General features: G+C 43.2%; 1 protein-coding gene across 7 annotated transcripts in view; it reads left to right on the top strand.

Annotated features, from left to right (window-relative positions):
• Positions 1 to 26,898, top strand: part of LOC309343948 (uncharacterized protein) — a 272,077-nt gene that overhangs the window by 31,351 nt on the left and 213,828 nt on the right. For 6 of the 7 annotated variants that reach the window (XR_014157416.1, XR_014157417.1, XM_081866216.1 and 3 more), the window contains exons 2-3: positions 3,116 to 3,237; positions 20,565 to 20,612. Coding sequence is in view for 5 of the 7 variants with exons in the window: in XM_081866216.1 (XP_081722342.1) it covers positions 3,116 to 3,237; positions 20,565 to 20,612 (170 nt within the window). In the remaining 2 variants the exon portion in view is untranslated. The remainder of the gene's footprint in view (positions 1 to 3,115; positions 3,238 to 20,564; positions 20,613 to 26,898) is intronic. The other variant, XM_081866217.1, reaches the window with a different exon arrangement.

The following is a 26,898-nucleotide window of genomic DNA, read 5'->3' as shown; positions in this document are numbered from 1 at the left end:
TGGTTTCCTCTTCTAGAGAGTTTGGGCAAGCATGGGTACCAACTTGAATAAAATACAGACCCTCCAAGTGTCCTTATTTTCCAGGAACAGTCCCAGATTTACAGACGCTGTCCCAGTGTCTGGTTTGTTCCCTGAATGTCCCATTTTTCCTTAGGACGTCCCTATTTTTACCAGAGAAATGTTGGAGGGTGTGGCAGGATGTCCCTATTTTCATTGGAGAAATGTTGGAGAGTATGGAGTTATCTGACGCCAGAGCCATCTGCAGGCAGCTCTGTAGAGGGATGTCAGATGGTTGGGCTTTAAATACTAAAATTATTATTATGGAATGGGACATCCCTATTTTCATCAGAGAAATATTGGAGGTCATGCAAAATATTGAGGGGGAAGGTAAGGCCCACCCCATATAATCAGTCATAAGTTGTGGCACACACACACCATTTGAATGACCATGGCCATGAACTTCGGGGGGCCCAGCCCCCTCAAATGTTTCATTGGGGGTGCTGAAGGGACCTTGGCCCTAGGTGTTGGCTCCCATGTGAGGCTTTCATGAAGGCTAAAGGATAGTGATATGTATTTTCTCTTGGGCCCATTACCACCCCTGCTCCATATTTATTTCTTGCTGCTACCCCTCTGAATTGTACTGGCGGAGGGCAATCATTCTCAGAAGCCAATTTCCTATTCCTGGCCCTCCAATCTGCATTGATAACCCCCATCAGAGCATGAAGGCTGGGCTCAGATACTACTAGTAGATTCCCTTCCAGCCTCAGCTGTCTTAAGAGCTTGTATCTGGCTGAGAGCTTTTTTCTGGTAGTTTGAGAGCAGTGTATCCCCACTTTGGGTTGGCACTTCTGCCCCCCCCAACCCATTTTGCAGTGGTGGGAACTCCCTGTTCAGCTCCTACTCCACCACTAGCTACTTTGGCCCCAAGGCAGGATTATCTTCTGTTTCACCAGGAACAGATTCAAAACATTCAGGATTCCTTCAGAACTGGACTTGTGTTACTCTTGCTAGTTACTGGACCAAAGGCATCAATCAATTACTTGCCGTGGTTAATTGATATTTTGAGGATCAGGCTTGATTTCACTCCAGCTCTCTTCAAGGTCTGAAAGCACCAGTAAGTGACAGCGAATTAACAGTTTGTTCACAGCTTAAAATGGAATTTTGATTTATTGAAAATGCCATATGGGCTATCAAAGGTTGCACCGTTGCCCAAGAGGCTGCCTCCCACTTTTTAACTTTCCATCCTTCTCCACTCATTTTCCCTCATCTTAGTGTATTTTTGTAGGTTGATTTTGACCAACAAGAGTGGCTTTTTAAGGCACACCCTCCCCTAATACATGCATATATATATATTTGGTATATATATATTTGGTTGTATCACCAAATTCAGAGAAGTGCAAATTTGGAAGTGTTAGCTGTCTTCCAAGCTCACATTTTATTTCAGGAAATGAGGTAGGTCCGTATTAAAATGCAAACCAAATTTCTCCCCCCACACCTAGCCGTAGGCCGAGAAGGGATGAAGCAGAGTGAGGCAGGTTAGAGGCATTACTGAATGCTGAAATCATCGGTTGCGTCATGTTTATTATTTTTGTAAAATCACGTAATTATTGGGGGGGGCATGGATTTACCCCCAACTCTTGGTCAAGCCCACACCAGAGCTGTAAACCACATGCTGTGCATGCCATAGGAGCCATCTCCTAGGGGCTGAGGGCTCTTTGCCCCCCAATAAAATATTTGAGGGGCCCCCAAAGTCAATGGGCATTGCCATTCAAATGGTGTATGTGTACGGTGGCATGTGATTGATTATGCAAGGTGGGGCTTACCTCCCCCCTCCCAAAATTTTATTCAAGTTGTAAGGTAAAGGTAAAGGACCCCTGGACAGTTAAGTCCAGTCAAAGGTGACTATGGGGCTGCGGTACTCATCTCGCTTTCAGGCCAAGGGAGCAGGTATTTGTTGACAGACAGCTTTCTGGGTCATGTGGCCAGCAGCACTAAACCGCTTCAGGTGCAACGGGACACTGTGACGGAAGCCAGAGCACACAGAAAGACCGTTTACCTTCCTGTCACAGTGGTACCCATTTATCTACTTGCTTGCTTGCTTTCAAACTGCTAGGTTGGCAGAAGCTGGGACAGAGTAATGGGAGCTCACCCCGTCGCGGGGATTTGAACCACTGACCTTCCGATCAGCAAGCCCAAGAGGCTCAGTGGTTTAGACCACAGTATCGCCCACGTGCACACAGAAGACATGTGCAAAATTCCTCTTTGGCCGCTTTCACACCAAGCACTTAAAACAGTATAAAGACCACTTTAAACACTCATGAGAACACCCTCAGAGAATTCTGTGAGCTGTTGCTTGTTAAGAGGCCCCTACTCTCCACACAGAGCTATAATTCCCCGTGAAGAGGCATTGACTATTGACCCACTCCAGGGATTGTTTAAAGTGGTATCGTAGTGTTGATGTGGTCTTTGAAATCCTGGAGGGCTGCTGCCTGTCAATCAGATGGGCCCAAGTGCTGGGCCCGGTGCACATACTATTCCCCCACAATGCCTTTCTTCCTTAGGGCAACAACTATTGCATCCAGGGCAAGAGCCTGGAATTTCTGCCTGAGGGCTCCCAAGTCCTTTATGCAAACCCAGATGAAAACTCCCAGTGGAATAAAGAAATGCATTAGGAAGGAGTGATTTAATGAATGGATCGTAAAAGCCAAATACTATCATTTGTAGTTGTACACTTGAAGGGGGTTTGGCTGATACTGTGTTTCACTCCCCCCCCTTTTACAGTTTTTTTTAAAATAAAAAACCCCAACAAAATCAGAAAGATGCACAATGCACATTTTTATAAGGGCTTCTCAAAGGACGTAAATATATGGTTGCTGACATTTTGCCTCTAAGGACCCTTTTGAACACATTATCTCCAGAGCGTTGCTCCAATCTGACTGTTTAAAATAGAATAAGTTGGGAAAACTCCCTTCAATGTGTTTTCAATTGCAGATCGTGGCACTTTCATCCAACAATTTTGAGGAGATAACTTTTAATTACAATAATAAGAACCACATGGGCAGTTGATTGATGCAAACCTGATGTGTTCTCTTACTTTATTAATCTTTTTAATTAGAGTCAAAAGAATGTTTTATCTGTCGGGAAGGAGACGAGATGGGCCGTGACGCTCTGCTGCACTTCTGTGACTGCAAAAACTTGATTGCTCACCAGAAATGTCTTTTAACTTGGATACAAAAGGTAAGGGAACTGATGCAGAATATGTCTTTCCAGTTCAGTATCTTTGGTCTCTCACTCTTCCTGCGACAGTGTACGTCAGCATCTTACTGTGTGGGGATAACACTGCGGCAGGCCTTCCTTGTCTTCATTTGCAAAAGGGCTCTTGCCTGCGATTTCTCAGAAGTTCTCTGAATGTATTATTCTAGAAATACCTTTGGGAAGGACCATTGGAGAGGACTCCACCCCGCACCCCCCGGAGAATATTCAGCAATAAGCCTTCCCCCTGAATAAGGTGATTTATTTATTTTTTAAACTAGCCCTAGTTATAGGACACAAGCATAGGTTTATAATCTTGGTTCCAGGATATGGCCTGAAGGTATGTGAGGCTTGCTGAAGCCAGGTGGGTCTGATCACAGTCTGGATGGGTGATTGCTGTGGAACCATGTGTAGGCTACCACCATGGGTTCCATGATGGGAGAAAATAAGTAAATACAAGTGCTTAGCCTTATACTTAAGTTGATATCTTCTGGATAACTCAGTTGGTTAAAGCAGGGTGCTGATAATCTTACTTGGCTACGAGTGATCACCAAAGGAGGAGGAGAAGAAGAAGAAGAAGAAGAAGAAGAAGAAGAAGAAGAAGAAGAAGAAGAAGACAGCCTAGATGTGTAGCAGTTGAGTTTCCACTGAGTTGAGTTTCATTGGTCATTAGGAAAGAAAATGTATGTAGCACCTAATCACAGGCATGGCTGCATGATGCGGAGTCTGAATTCAGATGCTATCTAGCATCCAAATGCAAAGTATTCAAACACAGAAGAAAATATAATGTTGTGTAGCTTATTTGTTTGTTTGCTTACATTTATGAATTGCTTCCTATGAAACCTCTCCAAACAATTTTACAATAAGAAACCCCAGCAAATTCTCCTACAGACGTTCAGGTTCCAGACCATTCCTACTCGGGGGGGGGGGACTTGCCACATCACCACATCACAAGACAACTCTTTCTCATTGTGCTTGGCGATCATTGGTACCATTAGCAGTTAGCCAAAAATGAGTATCATCAGGATGTGAGGTTATTGGGTACAATGGATGAGCTTCCTATCGCTCCCTGCGCTAGTATCCCTGCAAATGCAATATTTTGTTAGGAAAGTCTCAAGATAAAGCTATAAATAAGTGAGATGTTGACTTGGAAGAGGTTTTTAGAATTCCCTCTCCTAATTTGAAACACATGTGGCAAATATTCTGTATCAGCACTACTTAATATGTTCACAGACTCAGGACTTCTCATTTTTTCCCTTTTTTTAAATGGAATTGATTTCCCCAGTTCCCCAAAGAGTTCACAAACCTAACGTTATAATTTAGGCTCTATTATTTGGAGTGGTTTCCCTTCTGTGCCAGAACAGGAAGCCGGTCTGGTGGTCAAATTGCTAAATGCAACGTGATAGTCCCCATCTTTTGTTAGAATTGACCGCGGTTATTTGTTACGATTTTGTGTGATGCCGGCATTGTAGCAGGCAGAGGGCTGTGATTCTGAGCATGTTTCGTAAGCGAAACAAAATCAAGAAATAACTTCTGGTCAAATGTGCTTAAAAGTGTCTAACTTGCTTGCATTCTCGGTGAGCTTTGTAATGGGGCATAGCTCAGGAGCAGAGCACAGGAACGAAATCCCTGCACACACCAGAATAACCAGACGGGGCACAAGAGGACTGGGGAAACTTATTTATTTAATTTACTTACAATAATATCCACAACATTAACGTGCATGGGGGCTTTAGTTTCTACCGTTCTGGGGACACCTGACATAGATAGGATGAGCCTAACCCAGCACTCAGTTGGCAAAAGGCGTATCCTAAACAACTTAGCACCAGGCTGCTGAAAGGAAGACCTTGCCTCCATACACCTCTGCTAGGCAACTACATAACTCAGATGGAGCACTGCTTAGACTACTGCACACACCCCAGAGGTGTGCTTCGTATGTCCTAGAAATTGAGCTTTTAGTGTTGCAGCTCCAGCCCTCTGGAATTAGTTGTTTGTTTCTTATTTTTACTAGTCTTATTCTTATTTATTAGTCGGGTTTTTGCACTCAGGTGTCCCAGAGTGACTGAAACAATGAAAAGAGAAAGAACAAAAACATATAAAAGATATTAAAAGGAACAAGTCCTACCCACCCCACTTAAAGGATGGGCACAACAAAGGCCACTGACATATCTAGCTACCCTCCCAATTAAAAAGCCTGGGTTATTAAGAATGTTTTTGCCTGGCATCTAAAAACAGGCAGTGATAGGAGAATGCAGGGAATTTTGATAGGTGGGTTTTGCACCTTTCTTGAGTGTTTTTGCCTGGCTGAAATGTGCCTTTGAACCCTGATAATGTACGTTTGTTTGCTTGCTTGCTTGGGTGGAGGGTGGAGAGGTATGTATGTGCAAAGGTAGCATTGACATGAGTTGTTCTATCCAGTTTTGCCTGTGGCCCCACCCATCAGTGCCCACAAGGAAATGTGGCTCTCACAGAAACATCATTTTGGTGCTTTAGAGATGATGTGCATTTTAAGGAAGAACATGGTAGAGCTTCCTTCGGCATGTACCACTTCCAAACGTAGGTGGGAGGATTCACATGTTCAAATGCTGCCCTATGCAAAAACAAAAAAATCCTTGTAGAATAAAACTAGGATACCAAGGTGATAGCCAGGCCTGGCTGAGAAATGCTGGCATTTCAGGCGAAAAAGGTTAAAACTATTCTCCCTTTTCACAGGCATTTTTTTGGGGGGGAAGGAGAGTAGCCTACAGTCCTGCAGTCCCCAGCCTGTATTCCAGTCCCAGGAGGGGCTGTTTCAAGAGTGACAAGATTAAATAACCCATCCATCACAATTTCCTGCATTCTCCCAGTCTTCTTCTTCCATCCCACATCATAGACTCAGGGCCAAGCCCGACGTGATGGTGACAGCCACTTTTGTTTGTTCAAGTGTCTGCACAGTTGATGTCTAAAGTGGGGAAAGTGTCTAATTTTAACATCAAAAGGGGTGCAGAGATGAAAGGAGCAGAGCGCTCCTTGCAGGCTGTCACCCCCCAGCACTCATCTCTCAGCCTGTCTCGCTTCCAGTAATGGAGTCTGGCTGATGGGGAGGGAGGTAGTGCAGGTGAGGATGAAACAGAGGAGCTCCCTTTAATGATGAAATTGGGCATTTCCACACGCACACACACACACACACACACACACACACACAATTCTGTGAACCTCCACATGAACAGACGGTCATATGGGTCCAACCAGCATCCTTCTCCATTCCATCATTCTCTTTCCTGCAGTCAGATGCTTCTAGGAAGCTCACAAACAGGACATGAAAGCAATAGCTGTCTTCTCCACTTGTTCCTCAGCGGTAGGTTCCCTCTCACTTCAGAGGCTGTACGTAGCCTCTAGCATCCTTTCCCCTCCATGAATTCATCCACTCTCTTCTCAGACCCATGCCCTTCACTACATGTGGTGTTGAGTTCCAAAGTTTAACCACGTGCCTAAATTACTTCTTTGTTGTGCTTGAAGCTCCCACCACTCTGCTTCACCTGATGGCCCTGGGATCTAGTATCACGAGACAAGGAGAAAAATTTTTTTTCTGTCCATGCGCAATGCGTGATGATTGCTGCCATCATGCCGAGTTTGATCTCTGGTCTGCAGCTCTGAGCTTATCAAATGTCATTATCTTCAGGTGACCCAGGCTGAAGTTGAACAAGCTGAGCTTCACACACAACAGGGCATGAGAGGAAAGTCTGTGATTGGCAGGGACAGAGCCCTTGAAATTACAGTAAGAATTAGAGAGGCCCACTGCATTTTTGCCTCATGCCTTGCCAGCCTTGGAGACCCCAAACATAGTACTATTTCAAGATACAATAGACCAACAAGCCTAAGGGACAAACTGAGCTCTACGTTAAGCAAATCTCAAGTAGGCCTCTGACCTGAAGATCCAAGTATATGATTCCCTCCAGAAGGAATTAGATCTATGCTGACACAGCGAATTCAGTTTTGAGAGTTTATTGGGTTTGAAATTCATGACATGTCGTATTGAGCCAGGAACTCCTGGAACACAATGGCTGCTGTTTTGTGCTCGGCGTGATGGCACTGTCATGTATGTTGTGGTCTTTCAGCCAAATGTCTATTTCTGAACAACTGGAGAAAGTCCAAACCTCCCTGTGAAGAAGACTGGGTTGAGGATTTATTAAATCTAGCGACTAATGGGAAGAAAAACATTTTTGGTCATTGAGATGCACTGGAATGTAGCGCCAGTGTTCAAGGAAATCGTTGCATGTGTGCAAGAATGACTGCTAGTGCAACAAGACTCTCCTTCTTCTCCTCCCACTGCATGTTCCTCCTCTCCCCAAATATCCTCCAGTGGGTTGGAGTAAACTCCAGAACAGATTCAGGGATCAAGCAAATGTGGGGGGGAAAGAAAGAGGAATTCATTGCACTGATAGAATCTTAACCTTAGTGCTATGTTGAACACAACCCTATATTAGGGTTGCTATATTTCAAAAAGTGAAAATCTAGACACAAATGTTGTTGAGCTTTCAAGTTGTTGAGTTGTTGAGCTTTTGAGTTGTATGGCAGCCCTACCTATGTGTTCCTTAGCTTGTAGTGGAGATGTATCCAGCTAAGTTACGCCAATATTTTCCTCTTCTCTCTCCCTCTGAATAAATATTGACCATTTGTTTGCAGGAAGTTTTGTAAGGGGAATAATTTGAATTATTGCATTATTGAACAAAAAGGGTAACGTTAGCTATGATAATTAAAGGCAATATGAATTTTAAAAATGCAGAAGAAATTATAAAAATGGGAGATCACCAGAGGTGCTGATGGAAGTCCAAAAAGATTGCATAAGAGGTGAAGTTATGTGGAATGTATGATAACTATTATGTTTTAAAATTAATAAAAATTATTTTAAAAAAGAAAAAAGAATAAATATTGACCATTTGGGGGGTTATGTGGATGGGCTTAGCTTGACAGGTGAGCAAAGATAAGCAGGCTCTTTATTAATGCTCTACATTTTACATAGGTTTATAACGGTATCGGTTTAGTTTGGGATCCGCCTTTATTTATGAGCTTGAAATTGTTTAGTGCACTGAAATGCTGATGCAAATCTTAATGCATCTTCCTACCTGATATGGTTTATGTACAAATAGCTTCTGAGCATTTAGATTTCTTCTCATTTATTTCCACAGGAGGCTTTGGGGGATTTCTACTATGTTTTACAAAAGAGGTTCTGTGTTTGTGAATCAGGTCATCGGGTCATTACAGGGATGGGCAGCTACCTACTGCCCACCATGCCCTTGGCCCCACAGAAAAGAGTGGGGCTTGTGCAAGAACTGGACTGGAAGAAATGTAGCAACAGACCCTCAAATACCTATGGAGAAATTTCCCCTTGCCAAAGTGATAATCACCAAAGGGGAGGGAAGATTTCACCACCGACTTCCACATTTGCTTCTCTAGGGGCATAACTAATTGCTGTCCTCATAACTTGAAGCAAGCGAATACAAACCTGGGGTCAGGGCCGGCCCACCCAGAAGGCAAGGTGAGGCGACTGCCTCAGGCAGCGGGATCCCCAGGGGCGGCAGATTTGGCGTCCAAGAAATGCATCACCCAGTGGTGTTGTTGTTGCTGCTATAGTGGAAACAATGGCTGCAGCATGTTCCTTGGATGCTGGATCTGCAGCGTCCTTGGCAGCCCTTTGCGTATTGCCTCTTGGAGACTAGGAGGTGCTGCTGATCTCCTCCACCCCCCATTGTTCCTGATGCTGATCTTCACTTAGCCCTTCTTCCCTGGTTGTTGGGTGGGTACCATTTTATGGTTCACCTCAGGAGTCAAAATGTCTTGGACCAACCAGGGGCTGTTGTGTATTCAGGACTGGCTCCCTCACAGTGACCTTTTGAGTGTGCAGTATGGACATTCCATGTGCATCTTAGGGGATAGAATTCAGGAGTAGCCAATATGGCGGCCTCTGGAAATTGAGGACTACAACTCCCATCAGCCCCAGCCAGCATGGCTTATGGTTGGAGGTAATGGGAGTTGTAGTCCACAGCAACAACAACAACCACATTGGCTACCCCTGAAAGAGACGTTCCCATGCTAAGATTCAGAAGCCTGTAACAGGTGCATAAGACTAGAACCATACTACCAGTTTGGTTAATTGAGAGTTCTGCCTAACCCAGTTGCTGGATTGTGTGACTTGGAAATATACTCTAGTAAGACAGCATATGATCTTAAAGAGTTAAAAAGAAAAATCCATAGGAAAATTAAAAATGTGCTTCAGTCTGTCACCCTCAGCATGAGGATGTATGGGGAAAGTGTTTCAGGGCTTGCTTCATCCTCGGATTCCGAGAAGATTCTGAGAAGTGTCTTGGCAAAGATTTCTACACACGTGTTTGTCATATCTAACTTATTAAGCAATTGAATTTAGTAATAATGACTGTAAATTAACCATCTGTCAAAGATAAGAAATGTCTGACTTAACCCTCGGGCTGCCACAAATGCATTTGTACGATGCCCACAACATTGCAATGGTTGCCAAAAGGGAAAAATGGAAGCAGACCAAAAACTCACAGAGGAGTATGCATTCCTTTGTGCAAATTGTTGGTGGTTTCTTTTTATTCCTCTCCCCCACCCATTTTTGGCCAAACTTTAGCTGTAAGGAGATGTTTTGTTTTGTTTTATGTTTTGGAGATTAGCTTAACGGTAAAACGGAATGTATGTTTCTGTGTGAGAAGTGTGAGAAGCACACAGAGAAGTGTCTTTCAGGCCTCCCTCCCAAATTGAAATGGTAGTTTTAAAAATGTAAACCAATATGTGGTGTGCCTTGGAAAGGACTGCTGGAGATTTATAAAGCTATCTTCCTAAAATCCAATCGTCTTCTTTCAGCTCCTGGTTTACACAAGACTATCACATACAGGGACACGGGTGGCGCTGTGGGTTAAATCACAGAGCCTAGGACTTGCCGATCAGAAGGTCGGTGGTTCGAATCCCCACAATGGGGTGAGCTCCTGTTGCTCGGTCCCAACTCCCGCCAACTTAGCAGTTCGAAAGCACATCAAAGTGCAAGTAGATACCTTCCCGCTCTGACGGGAAGGTAAACAGCGTTTCCGTGCACTGTTCTGATTCGCCAGAAGTGGTTTAGTCATGCTGGCCACATGACCCGGAAGCTGTACGCCGGCTCCCTCAGCTAACAAAGCGAGATGAGCGTCGCAACCCCAGAGTCGGTCATGACTGGACCTAATGGTCAGGGGTCCCTTTACCTTTACCTATCACATACAGTCATACCTTGGATCCCAAACACCTTGTGAGTCGAACGTTTTGGCTCCTGAAGTTCGCAAACCCAGAAGTGACTGTTCCGGTTTGTGAACGTTCTTTGGAACCCGAACGTCTGACGTGACTTCCACAGCTTCCGATTGGCTGCAGAAAGTTCCTGCAGCCAATCAGAAGCCGTGCCTTGGTTTCTGAATGTTTTGGAAGTCAAACAGACTTCCAGAACGGATTCCTTTTGACTTCTGATGTACCACTGTATTTTTACTTCTGATATGATTATAATGCGCCCGATGGGTTACGCTTTAGGGAAGCATTGCACTCCCTCTCCCTACTTCTTCCCTACTGGAGAACAAGTTGCCACTTCTGACTTCAGCCCAGTTAGGTATGGACAGCAGTATGAACTGTGTTAAAAGCAGCTCTCTTTTCAAATCCTGGTTAATTGGGAAATCCTGGTTAGTCTTAACTACAGTAAATGCTTATATTGAAATTGACATGGTTTGGAACAGTGATGTAATACTGTGGACAACTGCATCTTCACAAACCATATATCAAGAGTGGGGGACCATTTTAAGTCCAAGGACTTCAGGCAGTGATCTCTCACAGTCCTACCTGGAGATGCCCAGATTTGAACGTGGGACCTTCTGCGTGCAAAACAGAGGCTCTGCCATCGAGCTGTAGCCCTTCATTCATTATGCTTTTAGGAGCTGGCTGCTTGGTCATTGACTCAACAGTACTGGTGTACAGCTTGTGTAGCACTAAAGGTAAAAGGTAAAGGACCCCTGAACGTTTAAGTCCAGTTGAAGGCGACTATGGGGTTGTGGCACTCATCTCGCTTTCAAACCGAGGGAGCTGGTGTTTGTCCACAGAGAACTTTCCGGGTCATGTGACCAGAATGACTAACCCACTTCTGGCACAGTGGAACACCATGACAGAAACCAGAGCACATGGAAACACCGTTTATCTTCCCACCACAGTGGTACCTATTTATCTACATGTACTGGCATGGTTTCGAACTGCTAGGTTGGCAGGAGCTGGGACAGAGCAAAGGGAGCTCACCCCATTGTGGGGATTTGAACCGACGGCCTTCTGATCAGCAAGCCCAAGAGGCTCAGTGGTTTAGACCACAGTGCCACCTGCACCTGCCTGTAGCACTGAGGAGCATGAAGGAACCCCCAATTTTGAATTGTGCCCAGTTTTGCAGTTTGATTGCAGCCACACAGGAAGGCAGAAAGTTCTCCTGCTTCTTCTCAGGCAGCTGGCCTTTTATTTTCTTGAAACGTAGGTGGTCACTGTGCGTCGATGGCATTTTTTCTGCTCTTCCTACATCTGGGACTTGCCTCTGACCCTCACACCCAACCCAGGGAATAAAAATGGCTCCCATTCTGTTGGCCGCATGGCACTTTTAACTGTAAACAATCTTGGGCTATCGCATTAGAATCTGCCAAGAGCCAAAATTGCTGAAACATCACCGGGTCTATTCAAACCAGCTCATTCCACCATCTCGTACATTTGTGAGAATTAAGCAGCTCTCTGTGGAAATAAGCATGTCAGCAAACATGTGCATAAAATCAGAAGCAAAATGAACCTGATGCACCAATCCAGAGCTGGAAGATGTTTGACAGCAAAAATGGGAGCCAGTTCTATTTGCTGATCAATACATGCAATGACCTTGTGCATTTAGAACAATGCAAGCCTGCAGGAAGCAGTAGGCCCCATCTACTGATGGGAAAGACATGATGCCTGTAGAGAGCTGAATGTATGGACATCTACTAATCAGTAGAAGTGAGCAAGGTTCAATTTGTTGTATCTTTAGTTGTGGGACTGGGGAAATGAAGGGACAGTCCAATATTAAGGGTAAAGAAAGGGACCCCTGACCATTAGGTCCAGTCGTGGCCGACTCTGGTGTTGTGGCGCTCATCTCGCTTTATTGGCCGAGGGAGCCGGCGTACAGCTTCCGAGTCATGGGGCCAGCATGACTAAGCCACTTCTGAACCAGAGCAGCGCATGAAAACGCCGTTTACCTTTCCGCCGGAGCGGTACCTATTTATCTACTCGCACTTTGACGTGCTTTCAAACTGCTAGGTTGGCAGAAGCAGAGACTGAGCAACGGGAGCTCACCCCATCACGGGGATTCGAACTGCAGACCTTCTGATCAGAAAGTCCTAGGCTCTGTGGTTTAACCCTCATCACCACCCGCATCTCTAGTCCAATATTAGTGTGTCCATATTACAGATGGGGAGTGAGGCTGAGAAGCAGAGCTATCCAGCAAGTTTGTGGCTCAGCAGAGATTAGAACTAGGCACTTCAAATTTAACATGCTCTTAATTATTAAGTCGCATTAGTCCAAAACAAAAATACCTTTGACTTACTCCCTTGAGCACCCAATGAGTCTCTGTGGTTTTTATTTAATGATTTTTAGTCATTCTGCTTCCTTATTCGTTCATTGAGGGAAAGAGCATCAACCAATCAGAGCCAAAACTTTTGAAAGCTAGCATTTGGGCATCCAGAAGAAGCATATTTTGCCAGCTGGAGTACTTTTTGCAAGTTTGTGACCCATGTCTCATGGCCATAGTTCCCAAAACTTGTAGTTCTTCTTGAGCTGCAATGGGTCCTATCTTCCAAACAGAAGGTCCCTTTCATCAAATCCATGTGCTGTCCTCACCACCATCTGAGAGAATTGCATATAAAGTGTCCATTATTCACAGAGTCATATTGTAGAGTTGGACGGGACCCCAAGGGTCATCTAGTCCAACCCCCTGCAATGCAGGAATCTTGACTCAAGCATCCATGACAGATGGCCATCCAACCTCTGCTTAAAAACAACCAAGGAAGGAGAGTCCACAACCTCTTGAGAGAGACCATCCCACTGTCGAACAATGGACCCTGTCATGCTGCCCAGCTTCAGTCAAAAAGAGACCAAGCACTCCTGTATTTAAAATACATTTAAAAAAAAAAAATGATACGGATTCGTTTTTCTTTTCCTGTAAAGCATCATTCTAGAACAAGAATAAACACATTTCTATATCTTACACCTATCCATGATGTTGTTGTTGTTTTACCTATTGTAAGCCAATCTGAATGCATTAAAAGGTCAGGATATGTTTGGAATGAGTAAATAAAAATGTCCTTAACCTTCTGCCCCCCTCTTCCACCATTGTTATATTCTAGTGTGATCAGGGAATGACCGTGTATGGACTATGCGAGCAAACTTGGTTTTCAAAGGAGCCTAATGCAGTCCCCAAGTTCACCCATTTACTTTTTCCTCTGTAAGTGAATGTTTGTTACTAAATATATGGAATAAAAGGTGAGGTGTTGTTTTTGAGGAAAATTATTGCAGTGAAAGAAAAATCTTCCATCACCTTGACTGTAGGTGAATAGGGGTCTTTGAAATACACAAAGCCTTCCTCGAACAATCTCTGCTAGTGTTCTTCTGTTCCATACATTTTAGAAACAGTTGAAGGTAAGACCAGGTGAGCGAGAATGCCATAACTGTAGAGTTTCTCCACTAAGAAACTTTTTTTAAAGTATTTGCCTACCTCCTAATTAACTATCTATGAATGTGGCTGTGAATTGGGGATGTTGTTGTTGTCCTCCATCATTCACCACCATTCACTACAAACCGTGCCTTGCTTTCTTGCTTGCTAGTTTTTAAAATGTCACTTCAATAGGCCAAAGACTTAAAAAGGGAAGGGTTTACCCACTTTTTAGGGTTTTAAAAGAAATTACCATCTTCAGTGTGAGTGAAAATGCAGTTCGTTTCCGCCCCCCTCCTCACTGTCGGGAACTAACAATGGAGAAAGATAGCTGACTCATGGGACAGAACGAAGAACTTCTGTGTTGTCATTTTTTATTTCCACTGCAGTTGCTTCCGAAGTTTTAAAATGCAGATTTGAGCACTTCAAATGCTGTGAAATGGACAACTTCTCCTCAGTTCCTCAGTTCTTTACAGCTACTAGAGTCTGGCTATCCCCCTTTTGGCTGTAAAAATGAAGCTATGAGATCTGATTATGCTGTGCTAAGAATGTTTTACCTTAGTTAGTGATGGACATGTTGGAAAGGAACTGTACAGGAAAAAACTGTTTCTCTGTATTGCAGTAGTAAATCATAATGCTTTTGTGTTGGCTTATCCTCGTGGCTACAATATAATACAAGGAACTCATATTTCAAAATTAGCTGAAGGTTTCTTTTCTCAGACCAGCTATACTTCCTTGTTTTGCCAGCCACAGTTCCTTTGAGCAGCGATTTCTTAATGGATTCATCTATTAATTTGCAGACATCTAAGAGTATCTCTCGGGGGTTCCCCCCCTTCCCCCCCTAATCTTGATGTTAGCAATACTTTGTGCACAAATATCCTTCTTGGATAGTCCAAAGCTGCATAAATGACTCTTTTAGCTTGATCCATCTCTTTGGATTAATCTCAGACATGTCTGTACACCATAGGCAAACACCGCCTCGCTGAAACAGTGAGCAAAATGCTACAGGGTTGAACCAGATACACCAAAGATGGGGAAATATATATTGGTATTGTTCAGGACTGCAGTTACGGAACTGCTTGATGTCAAAATAGCTGTGATCCATAGAAGTATAACAAATCAAAGGAGGTGCCAGTGTCCTATTTAATCAGTGAACCTCTAAAGCATTTTCAAACTAAGTAATTTGCCTGAAGCAGCGGTGAAGAACTGGGTGACCCCCAGATGTTGTGGAACTCCCATCACCCCCTGCCAGCATGCCCAATGGTCAGGGACGATGGGAGCTGTTGTTCAGCAACATCTGGAAAGCCACAGCTTCTGCATCCATACTTTGCTGTTTTCGAAGCAGTTACGAAACTTTTAATGCTGTGCGGTAAGGGAAAACAAGCCCTGGTTGACCTGTTAGTTTGGATGGGTCCTTCACAGCCAGATTGGCAGGGGTATAAATAAATTATTATTAAAGAATTATTTTATATATATATATATATATATATATATATATATATATATATATAGCAAATGTTTGGTAACATTTTCAGAGAAGTATATGCCCAGACGCCATGGTAAGCTATGTCTAACCAGACCAGGGCTTGATCTAGAAACAAAAAAAAAAAGTTTCAGCAAAACGCATTGTAAACCTCATAATGGGAAATCACGTTGGCAATAGATGGGACTCCACAGCGCCATATGGTGTCACAGTGTTATAGCGCATTTAAAACGCTTTTTCTTTACTGAAGTAGCTGAGTCCCAGGCATCTCATCGCAACCCAAAGCGTTTCAGCATGAAACAGATAATGTTAGATATATTACAGGCTGTGCTGTAGGCAGGCTTTTGGCATCCCCAGGGTGCAATGGTGTGACTTTGTACAGACTGGCCCTGAAAGAACTGGCAGGGTGGTCCAACACATGGCCCAAGGAATGGCCCTTGAGGCCTTTCTTTGAGACCCTCAGCAACATTTGATGTCAGCCCTCATGCTGCCTTCGCAAAGCTGGATAAGGAGGCCCTGGGCTTTGGGAATGGGACATGAAGGCTCAGACAGGGTCCTAGAGTCTTCCCAAAGCCTGGTTGGCACTTCCCCAGCTTTGGGAAGGAGGAGGAGGGCCTCCTGCCAGAGTCTCATGTCTCCTTCCCCAAACCTGGTGTGTTGCTTTGTTGGCTTTCGCATGGTAGCACGAGGAATGGGGAGGGGCATCAAATTTTGGCCTACATCCCACCAACCCAACAAGGCAGTGTGCGGCCCACAGGTTCTGTGACAAAGTACCTCTTGAGGCCCACTTTGTATGAAAGTTGCACCGCCCTGCACTAGATTTTTTAAAAAGTTCCTATGGCAGAACTTGGGTCTTCAGAACCTCAGACCAATACACAGTAAAGGTCTGACCAAAACCTAGCTCTGTCAAACTTCTTCAAGAATGGTACTCAATTCTGGTGTCCATCTCTAACGTGGAGATATTATTAATTTGAAGTGGCAAACATCGTGACTGAGGCTGGTCTAACCACCAGCTGCTAAACATGTTGCTTGAAAAGAAGGGGTGATGTTGACTTGTGCAGAAAAAATCTGTGTATGAGAATTGAAATTTGCCATCTCCTCCTCACCCCTGCAAACCCACCCACTGGACACCATCAGAATTCTCCTCAGAAGGCTGGAATACTCTTTGGACAATATAGGGACTGCAGGAGGAGAAGGGGAAATCTCATCATGCCCACTGGTGCAATGTTAGAATTTGTCTGAAAAAAATATGGTTTTGTGCTGCTGCTCTCTTGGGGGCCCTTTCTTGGTTGTCAAAAATGGCCCATAAGTACATTGCACCAATCCATCCTTAAACCCTAGAATAATTCTCTGGGTCTGTACTTTGTGTTTCTCCTCTTCCTTATTTTAGCATCTTTACTTTTCAGACCCAAGGACTTTGTGCATTTTTGCAGTATTTGTTCTTATTAGGGAGGGGGGGGGAGGCCTGATAAGGGTCAAGCTAGACAAGACGCTAAATGCGTCATTACAAACCACATCTACGGTTTGTTTGTTTTTAGAAAAAGAAAAGAATATCAGCAACTGCGAGGGAGGCCAATTTTCACTTGGATTGCAGTGCACAAGGAGGGCAAGTTTAACCCCTTTCTCCCTTGTCAGAGCCCTAGCAATAATCATAGCCCAGTTTCTACCAGCTCTGGAATTAAAGCTCCCATTGCTACTGATTTGAGTGGTGTGGTTCCAACTGCAGTAAGGAAGGAAATAGCTTCCATTGGTCCTTTCCAACCAGCTGAAGTTCTGGGGTGTAAAAAAACCCCAAAACCTAGGTGATGTCCTCCCCCTGCAATCCCCACGCCCCCCCAATTTTTCTCTGGGCGCTTCAGGTGAGAGTAGGGGAAGTCCCATTAGTCAAGCAGAAGTCATTCAGCACCTGCTCTGCATGCAGAAGGTCCTATGTTCTATGTTCAATCCCTTGTGTCTCCCGGTAGGCCTGAGAATGTCCCAACCAATGTAGACAATTCTGAGTTATAGAATCATAGTACTGTAGAGTTGGAAGGGACCTTGAGGCCCATCCAGTCCAACCTCCTGCAATGCAGATAAATGCAGTTGTCCTGTAGGGGAAAACCTGCAACCTTGGCATCATCAGCACCACGCTCTAGCCAACTGAGCTATGTTAGATGGACCTGTGCCCCAGAAGAGTATAATGCTCTTTCCTATGTTCCTATTGGATAAAAAGGTAAAGGAACACCTGACCGTTAGGTCCAGTCGCGGACGACTCTGGGGGTGTGGTGCTCATCTCGCTTTATTGGCTGAGGGAGCCGGCGTACAGCTTCCGGGTCATGTGGCCAGCATGACTAAGCCACTTCTGGCGAACTAGAGCAGTGCACGGAAATGCCGTTTACCTTCCCACCAGAGCAGTACCTATTTATCTACTTGCACTTTGACGTGCTTTCGAACTGCTAGGTTGGCAGGAGCGGGGACCGAGCAACGGGAGCTCACCCCGTCGCGGGGATTCAAACCACCGACCTTCTGATCGGCAAGCCCTAGGCTCTGTGGTTTAGACCACAGCGCCATCCCGCCAAATGAATAATTTGAAGGAATCCTATAATTTTAAACACACACACACAGCGCCAGATGTGATTTGTGATGTGTTTCACATCATGCCCACTTTGGCCCTAATAAAGTAAGCTTAAGAGCTGAGCAGGGATTTGGACATCCAGTGTCCAAAGCCTTTGTGCTGTCCCAATGGGGACCACATTAGACACAATGTACACCCAGCTATCCCCATTCAACCTTTAAAAGGAAAAGGAAAGGGGGAAAGGCACAAATATTCATGCTCTTTCTCGTTTTTGCTGAGAGTAAATGATCAAAATGCTGTTTAAAATGAGACCATGGAGGCCCCTGGGAAACATCATTTTAACTGTGCCAAGGATGCCTCTCTTTTTTTTCCTTCTGCATTTCTTTATTAATAAAAACCACATTTTGTTTGCAAAACAAAACAGATTGGTCCAGTGGCACAAAACAATAATGTGGTGAAGGCGCTAGTTCATTAAACTGGAATACAGGGATTGGGTTACTAATTTGATGCTTTTAATTTCATGTTATAAATTACGTCCTTTCAGAAGGTAGGAGAAAAAATATTTCCCGTGACAATGGCTACCTACAGACAGGAAGGTTATATATTACCCTGGAGAAATGAAAAGTTGAGGGAGTTGCGGGAGATTAGGCCTGCCGCTCAGATGGTTCCTCGGGAGCAAAAAGTAATGTGTGTGTATCAAGAGTAGCTTTATAAATACTCTTCATCAAATACAGAGTGCTTTGCTTTGCTCTTTTAATAAGAAGTTTTATAAAGATGCTAGGTAGATGGTAGCTACCAAATTCAACAACACGGCTATGAGCCAAACATGAAAAACAAACACAAAAGCATTATCAGTGGGAGAATCAACGAGAGGGTCATCCTTCATAAACCTTAAGTGTTTTCAGTTCATATTTGCATTATGTTTCCCAATGTCCATCCTCATCGGAATAAACAAGCCTGTAACTTTGGGCAAAGGATTGTGGCCTAAAACCTATTTTCTTCATGTCTACTCTTACTGTTAAGGTCCTCCTTTCCCTCATTGGTCTGTTTAGTAAAATATCTCTAAGCACTATCAAACATATGGTACAGACATATTTCCCCCCTTTCAATCAAGTCTTAGATACCCAAGTATGTGAGAGAGATTTCTCCAAAGTTGATATAGGGTGGTATTCAACTAAGTTCTTCTCAGAACTGATCCACCAAAATGAACGCACATTAGTTAACCATACTGATTAATTTCAGTGGATCTACTCTGAGTAAAAGTTGAGTACCACCCAAAGGGTTGCATCCAGCTACATTCTACTCAGACACATTGAAATTAATGGGCCTCAGTTAGTCATAACTGTTAATTTCAATGAGTCTACTTTGAGTAGAGCTAAACACTGGATGCTGCCTTTACTGTTTGCAGCAGAGTGAAGGAGCTCTCTCCTGTGACTTCCTCCCCATTTTTGAAAGGTTGTTCCCTGAAGCTGAGGAACTTGGCTTTATTCTGAGTACTACAACCCAATGGTCATTTAGCACCAATTATAAGTACAGCTCTTCCTGTTTGACCCATTTTGAAACTTGTCATCTAGTCTGCAATTCAGTACTCACTTAACTGAGAGTAAGCCCCATGGAAGTCAATGAGATTTGCTGCTTCAGAGTATACTTGCATGGGATTGCACCGTTAAGTCCAGAAAGTGCTATCTCACAACGTATTCACTCAGGAGCTTTTGGCATAAAACAGGGGTCAATAAAAACAGCCAGCTTAAACAAGGATTCAATAGAGACAGCCAATTTACCATGTGGCTCGGGGAATAGCAGACTCTCTAGGACAAAATAGGACTCCTAGACATCCTATCTGGAAGTCTTTCATTAGACTTCAAGGGACTAGGAAAGGGGAGGAGGAAAGAGGAGATATTTGGGCACAACCATCATTCTCACTCTAATAAATAATGGTTTTGTGTTACATTTGAACTGGCCCTAAGTCTCCCGCATTCACAGCTCAGTTCCATGACGCCATTGGGGGCAATGATCCCTGGGCACCACTGCTGCCGCACAGCCTTAATTTATGACACTGTAGACACTGTGGTTTCTAAAAGTAACATTACATTTTTTAAAAAATTGGAATGATATGCCATAAAAATGAAACAATACTTATTGAATGCTTTGTCCCACCAAAGCTGCTCAAGATCCATTTTCTCTTTGAGAATGAAGGTTAAACACCATAAACTTGATTACTTCTCGAGGCTCAGAGAGACTCCGCAGTCCTGAGCCCTGTTTTAAGCTGATTGTCCATTATCTTTTTGTGCCTTATTGACTTGAGGACTAATTAAGAGCATTAGCATAAAATGAAAAAATTACAATGCAAGAATGGTGCCAATTATCACATGTGAACCACATTCTGAAACTGTAAAACATTCATTTTGCATTACTGATCTGGCCCTGCGAGTCTTCGGTGCTGCCAAGCAGATAATGCTGATGTTTTTTCATATGTTCATTCCCCCCCCCCCCCCGCCCTTTCTGCAGCACCCATTTTTGAGATCAGTTTTACTCCTAAATGCCTCTTCTTTTTACAGGGTCTTCAGGGTGAAGGTGCTCCAAGGTGCAAAGTGTGTACAGCTGAGGTAAGTCACTCATTATTATTCTTTACTTACATCATTTCTTCATAAAACTTCTGATTAAGAGTAAAATGAAACAGCTTTTAACCTGAGAGCTAGTCAAACGTAGTATGAGCTAAGAACTAGGAACTGAACCACAAAACTACTAGATGATGTTGTCACTCGTCTTTCATCCTCAGTTTGCATCATATATAAATCACAGAACTGGCTTACATTTTAAGATTGTTGTGATGGTTACTGTGATATGGTAGATAATGGATGGAATTCAATGTAGTACTAAGTCAATGGGCCTATTAGTGCAAGGATTTCCCCTTGCTCAGAAGACTCTTTTCATCCTACAGCACCTAAATCTGTTCTGGGGGTTCCCCAAACTTTTGGAAGCATATTTGGGGATGGCATAGGGTGGCTGATGGGAGGAGAGGAGGGAAGGACATGTTTCACAGGCAGAAGTCATTCCACTCCTGCAATTATTTAGTTGAATACCACCCAAAGTGCTTCAATGTGTCACAAATGGTCTTGATGTGCATATTCTGTTAATAATGCAGATTATTTTATTTTGTTTGTGCTGGTGTGGGGTTTTTATATATTGATATTTATGAAATCATTCAAAACATGTACACATGCTTCCCAATGGATAGAGATCCACTTTTTTTTTCTGGCTAGCTGAGCAGTCTAGACTGCCCCTGGTTACGCACATGTGGACAAATTAATTTGTTTATCAATCACAGGTATATATACCCAGCAACATCTTTGGTGGCCAGTAGAAATGCTGATTGCTTGGCCAGTGTCCCTTTGTTTTAGTATTCTAATATGGTCATCTTGGTCAAAGTGCTTCAAACTGCATCAGGAGCACAGTTCCACACTTTTAAAAAATGTGCATAAGAACAGGAGTCTGCCAGATCAGGCTGGTGGCCCAGCTAGCCAAACATCTTACTGTCACTGGGGCCAATCAAATGCCCATTTGTCTGCAGTCCTTGCTTCAGCGTCAACACAAAACAGCTGAAAATAGTCTGTACCAACAACAGATCCATTTGCATTATCGCATTGGCCTAGTGCATATTGAAAAAGAAGTCATACATTACTTGTATTGCATCTGTGAAAAGCAGGGCCTCTGGTTCCTATGTGTTTGGTAGCATTGTTTCCGCAATTCTTGATAGAAGGTCTTTGCTCTTCACTGTGTAATTCCCTAATTCAAATGGCACTTCAGCCATCAAATGCTCCTTTCAGAGGTGCATCATGTGAAAGAATCGTTGTGGCAGACGCAGGTAAGAGTATTACAAAGGAATAGCTTAAGGGGTTGTTCTGCTGTAGAATGTTTACTTCACCTGACATGTCTATCTTGGATGCCATCCATGATTATTCATCTGGATGTTATTTACATGAGTAAGGATACATCATTTCTTCTGTAGACAAAGGATGGGAGAAGGGAGGGAAGAAGATGCAGCCCAATACCTAAGAAAGTTAAGGGATTAAAAACAATTGTACAGGAACAAATAAAATGGCTGGTGTTTTGTAACAGTCAAACTTGATCTGCCATAACTGTTGCAATGACAGTAAGCCACACTTCCTCGCACAGAGGTTGATGTACTAATGGTTGATTAAGGGGCACAATCCAAGATGGTAATGTAGCACCTTAAAAGAACAATGCTTTAAACCTGGGGACCTGTATACAATGTATAGGGTGGTCTTCTGTAAGTCAAAATGGGGGTCACAGACATGGACAGTTGGTAGTGTTCTGAATTAAAGTTGTCTGGATTGAATTTGCTTTAAGTGCTAGATATCAAAGTTTTATACAGGAGACTCAGGAGGTTGGAGTCTTGTGATTGCACCGCTTCCATCTTTGATTGATCAGCATCTGTGTCTTCTTCTCACACATAAATAGAATTGCTTCAAGAGCCTTCAAAATTCTGGGTGAATAATAATCTTAGACGCTTTGTGAATCTCACAGAGATGGCATTTCCAAAGGTTCTAAACTCAGAAGTCTTGTTGAGCTATAGATGTTCAAAACAGAAGTTCTAAAAGGCAACACATGTTGATTAGGCCAGTTTTTGTTTTTGTTTTAACCCATGAAAATACATTTGAAAAAGAACAAGGGGCTTTCAACAGCAACTCTGTAAGTACTGCTACAGAGCCATGCTGTGGAGGTCAAGTTGCACACAACCACTGCCCTGAAAGAAAGTAGCAAAGAACTTCAATCATGTATAGAAAAAGCTACAGATGGATGTATAAAGAAACTAGTTTTTTTCCATCTTCAAGACCATCAGACTCACCAGACCATTATCAGGAGAAGAGAAGATAATGCACAAAATAACAGCAGAACCAAAAGCACACCTCTGTTTAGATTCAGTTGCTGCATTCAGATGTCCAGCTAAACTATGGTGTAGCAAGATGTAAACAAGCCTAGCTTCAATTGCTTGCATGCTTCCCCTCTCATCTGGCCAGGAGGAGCAGTTTGAAACATTTGCTTCTACATTTGTTCAGCATGTAATCCACACCAGAAACTGTTGTTAACATTAACTGTGGTTAGTTTGAAAGAAATCAGCTTAAACCCATGGTTTCTGAACCTGAGTTGTTCAGAAAGTGGCTCTGGCAGTGCAAGATTATGCATGACTGCACAGAAGTTTAATGGGATTCAATTCCAGGAAGGTGTATTTAGGATTTGAGTCTCAGTTATATATGCGGACCTCAATATATTTTGCTGCATGGGGCAACATGGTACAGAATTTGGCCTCTAATATTAGGGTGAAATGCCTAAAGAGCTCACCACAACTAAGACTGAGCAGGACCTACTGGACAAGAAACAGATTAAAACTGCCACAAAAAGTATTTTAAAATGCAAAATCCTGGTTATCAGTTTATGAAAATCCAGTTGAGTCTGATGACTTCATGCTGTAGATCTTTTACTCCCAACGGGCCAACTGCACTCACAGTTTTGGCAGGGACAGCTGTGATCTCTGCATTAGGAGTTAATTTTGGAAAAGGTCCAAGTAGGCAACTCTTGTCTTTTTCTGTGTCTAGAGGGTCTAGCTCCATAGAGCTGCAGGAACTCTGTGTGGCCTGCTTCTCTGCGTAGAAGCAAAATCCGTGAGAACATTTTTTCTCCCTGTTGTGATTATAAACTTTGCATAGTTATGCCTTCACAGAGTTATATAACCCTATGTGGTACTTAATGAAGTGCTGGATGTTTGAAAAAAAATAACTGCAATGTTATTTTGCCCGTGGTATGTTTACCCTTATAAGGATTAATGCCTAGCACTAATTCACTTGTGTTCTGTGATCTCTATCGCGCTGCAATAAAGATACTTAGCACTTTTCACTTAGAAAAAAACCCGCTTTGCAAACATCTCATTATGAAACTCCACAACAGCCCTGTGACACAGGTATGTGGGTCAATTCAATGCTCTGTTTTAATAAACCTCCAGTGCTCAAGTAAATTACAAAATGTGAAGTCATTAAATCCACTTAAAGGAAGGAACATTCGTGAACAAAGGCTCATCCTATTCATTACAGTCTAGATGGGGAAAAGACAGAAAACTGTTATAGTGATTACCAACGATAATATTTACAGAAAGCCACTGCAAGAGCTACATTTAAGGCACTGCAGGAAGGACCATCATGTCTGGCCTCATGTAGGGATGGTGGGGGGATTTGGTTCGGTTCACATTTTAAGGGGAACCTGTTGAATTCTCACTTCCTGAAACTATGCAAGCCAAAGTGAAGCTGTCCTTTGACACTCACACGTCCCCAAATTTGGCAATGCGGTTCTCCAGCCAATGGATATATTTGAGGACCATCTTCCACAAAAAGGCGTATATTGGTGAAACCAAAAAAATATGGGCGCGTGTTACATTGCTTTCCAATGTGTATTAGGTAAAATGGCGCAAATGTGTGTATTAGGAGCTGATGAATTTCTGTGAGGACTCTTTTAACAATGCAAATTGCTGTGGAAATGTGGGGAACTGAAGACCAGGAAAATGAGAAACTGAGAGAAACTGAAATTGACAGATTCACCCATCCCTAGACCCGTGTTCCTAAGGCAGGATGCTCACCTGTGTCTCAATTTGGTTGCACATTAACTCTCCTCAGAAATGATTTCTGACACCCAGATTATAGTGCAACAAGTAAGTAAGATGATAGTAAGCCCCACTGAACAAGGCGACATTTTATTCTTGAATAAATATGTACAGGATAACAAAGAATCTTGTGGCACCTGAGAAACTTACAAATGAGCAAACAGAGGTGGATGACCCCTTCCCTAGGTACTTGGACAAAATATATCTACCACACATCTCAGATATAATCTCAGTACAGTAAACAAAGCCTAAATGTTGGATGGGAAGCAAAACAAACTAATTATGTTTTTATGTTCCATTTCTCCATCCTATCCTTCCTGGGTAGCAGACCGTTTTTGGTGCTGCATCTGTGTAGCGGTATTGCTGGGCCCAGGCAGCAACTGCCAAAAGTAAAACACAACATGGAGAAAACAATTGTGCAGTCATTCCTACCAGGACCACAATTCACCCCAGAACTAGTAGAACGTATGAGGGTGTCACTAGTTGCACAATCCCAACCCTTACTGCTTTATTTCACAATAATCCTTGATTCATTTTGTTAGTGGATTCATAAGTAAAAGCATCCTAGTGAATTCTCCATTCGACCCTTACTTTGTTCGAAGGGAGTACTTTTTCAGAGTCCAAGAATAGGCATTCAAACCCTCCTTTCCCTCTATGTGTTAGCAAACTGATGTTGTTGATTCGAATGTAAGCGTTCAAATTGGTATACAGTGTGATCTGGAAGACCTCTGAGACATACTTTTGTCCTCTGGGCAATGGAAAGGCAAAAGAGACAGTAGTCACTAGTCCCATTTGTTGTTGTTTGCTGTTGGAAGACTACAGTTTCATCACCCAAGAAGAATGTGGTGGGTGTAGGAATGTCTGGGCATGTAAGTCATGATGGATGATAAAATGCAGCATCTTAATCAAGAAACTATTCTGGAGTTCTGTGAAATATGATACAGATTTGCAAATGGGCTGAGTTTGGAAGAATAATAAAAACTCTGCATCTCATTGTCGGCGTTGTGCAAAGGGGAGTTCTTTCGTTCCAGAGTAATGGAGAAGAGAATTGTCAACTTCCTTCTCAAATCTGTTACTGTTGGATAGAAAACGGACCACTTGACGCAGTTAAGTGACCTTTAACATAACAAGGTCTTTGAAATGTGGATTCTTCTGTATTTCAGATGTTCCCTTATGGCCCAGCACTTTATGCCTACACCAGAGAAGTCACACCCCCACCCTTTGGTTCAAGTTTCAGACAGCTTAGCCTGGTTCATCTATGCATATTACTGAATTCTTTGCACTGGAATATCTGATCAGCTCCTTCCTTACCCTTCCTCAGACACCAGCTCAAATTGCTGTTATTTCAGTGTGCCTTTCACAGCATGGGCAGTGACTGATTAATTCTTTGAGGCTCTTAGAAAGATGGGTTTCTGATTCTTATTTTCTTAATTTTGTTGAATGGTGATTTTGGCCACAATCCTATCCGCCTGGAGGTAAGCCCCATTGAAGCCAGTGAGACTTATTTTTGAATAAATATGCACAGAATAACAAAGAGCCCTGTAGCACCTTAGAGACTAGCAAAACTGTGGCATAAGTTATCACAGACTCCACTCTGCTTCATCAGAGGCATGAAGTGTTGCAAAAAGTGAGGTCAGAGCAAAGTGAAACTTAATGGTGGTTCTTCGAAAAACAGCTCTGGATGACAGAGGACCCCTCCAGACTGGTGTTTTATTGTGGGTGTCTTTTGCAACATGCTCTTGCCGCAATAAGAGTGCATTAGTGGCAGGTTTGTTCTGCTTTATTGTTTGTTCTGCAATGCTTCCCCAATACTAACACACCATTGCTATCCAGAGGCAATGAAAATGGGACACACAAAAAAGTTACAGTGTTTCAGGAGGAAGTTATAGGACAGGCCCCAATTGGAAATGAAGTAAGGTGACTGCTCTGAAACCTTTGCCATTGTAAACAACATTGAAAGTGGATTCATGTATGACCGCCCACATAGCATCATGAGCATAGATCACCATAAATACGCTATAAAAAGGATTGTGGAGAGGCCACAGACATCGTGGCATGGGAAGCCAATTAACACATATAAAGTGCTAAAAATCCTTTGTATCTGTTCAAACCACAAGTGAAAGCCCAGGCTGACAGCATTGTTTGCAATGATGAGGAACAAGAACATCAGAAGCTGCCACTAGTCAATCTAGGTCAATATCGTCCACCCTGATGGCCAG

The sequence above is a fragment of the Podarcis erhardii genome, assembly GCF_964252035.2.
Source record: "Podarcis erhardii genome assembly, chromosome: 6".
Classification (NCBI taxonomy): Eukaryota; Metazoa; Chordata; class Lepidosauria; order Squamata; family Lacertidae; genus Podarcis; species Podarcis erhardii.
Note: the sequence above shows the minus strand (reverse complement) of the source record. Positions and strands in the feature narration are given on the sequence as shown.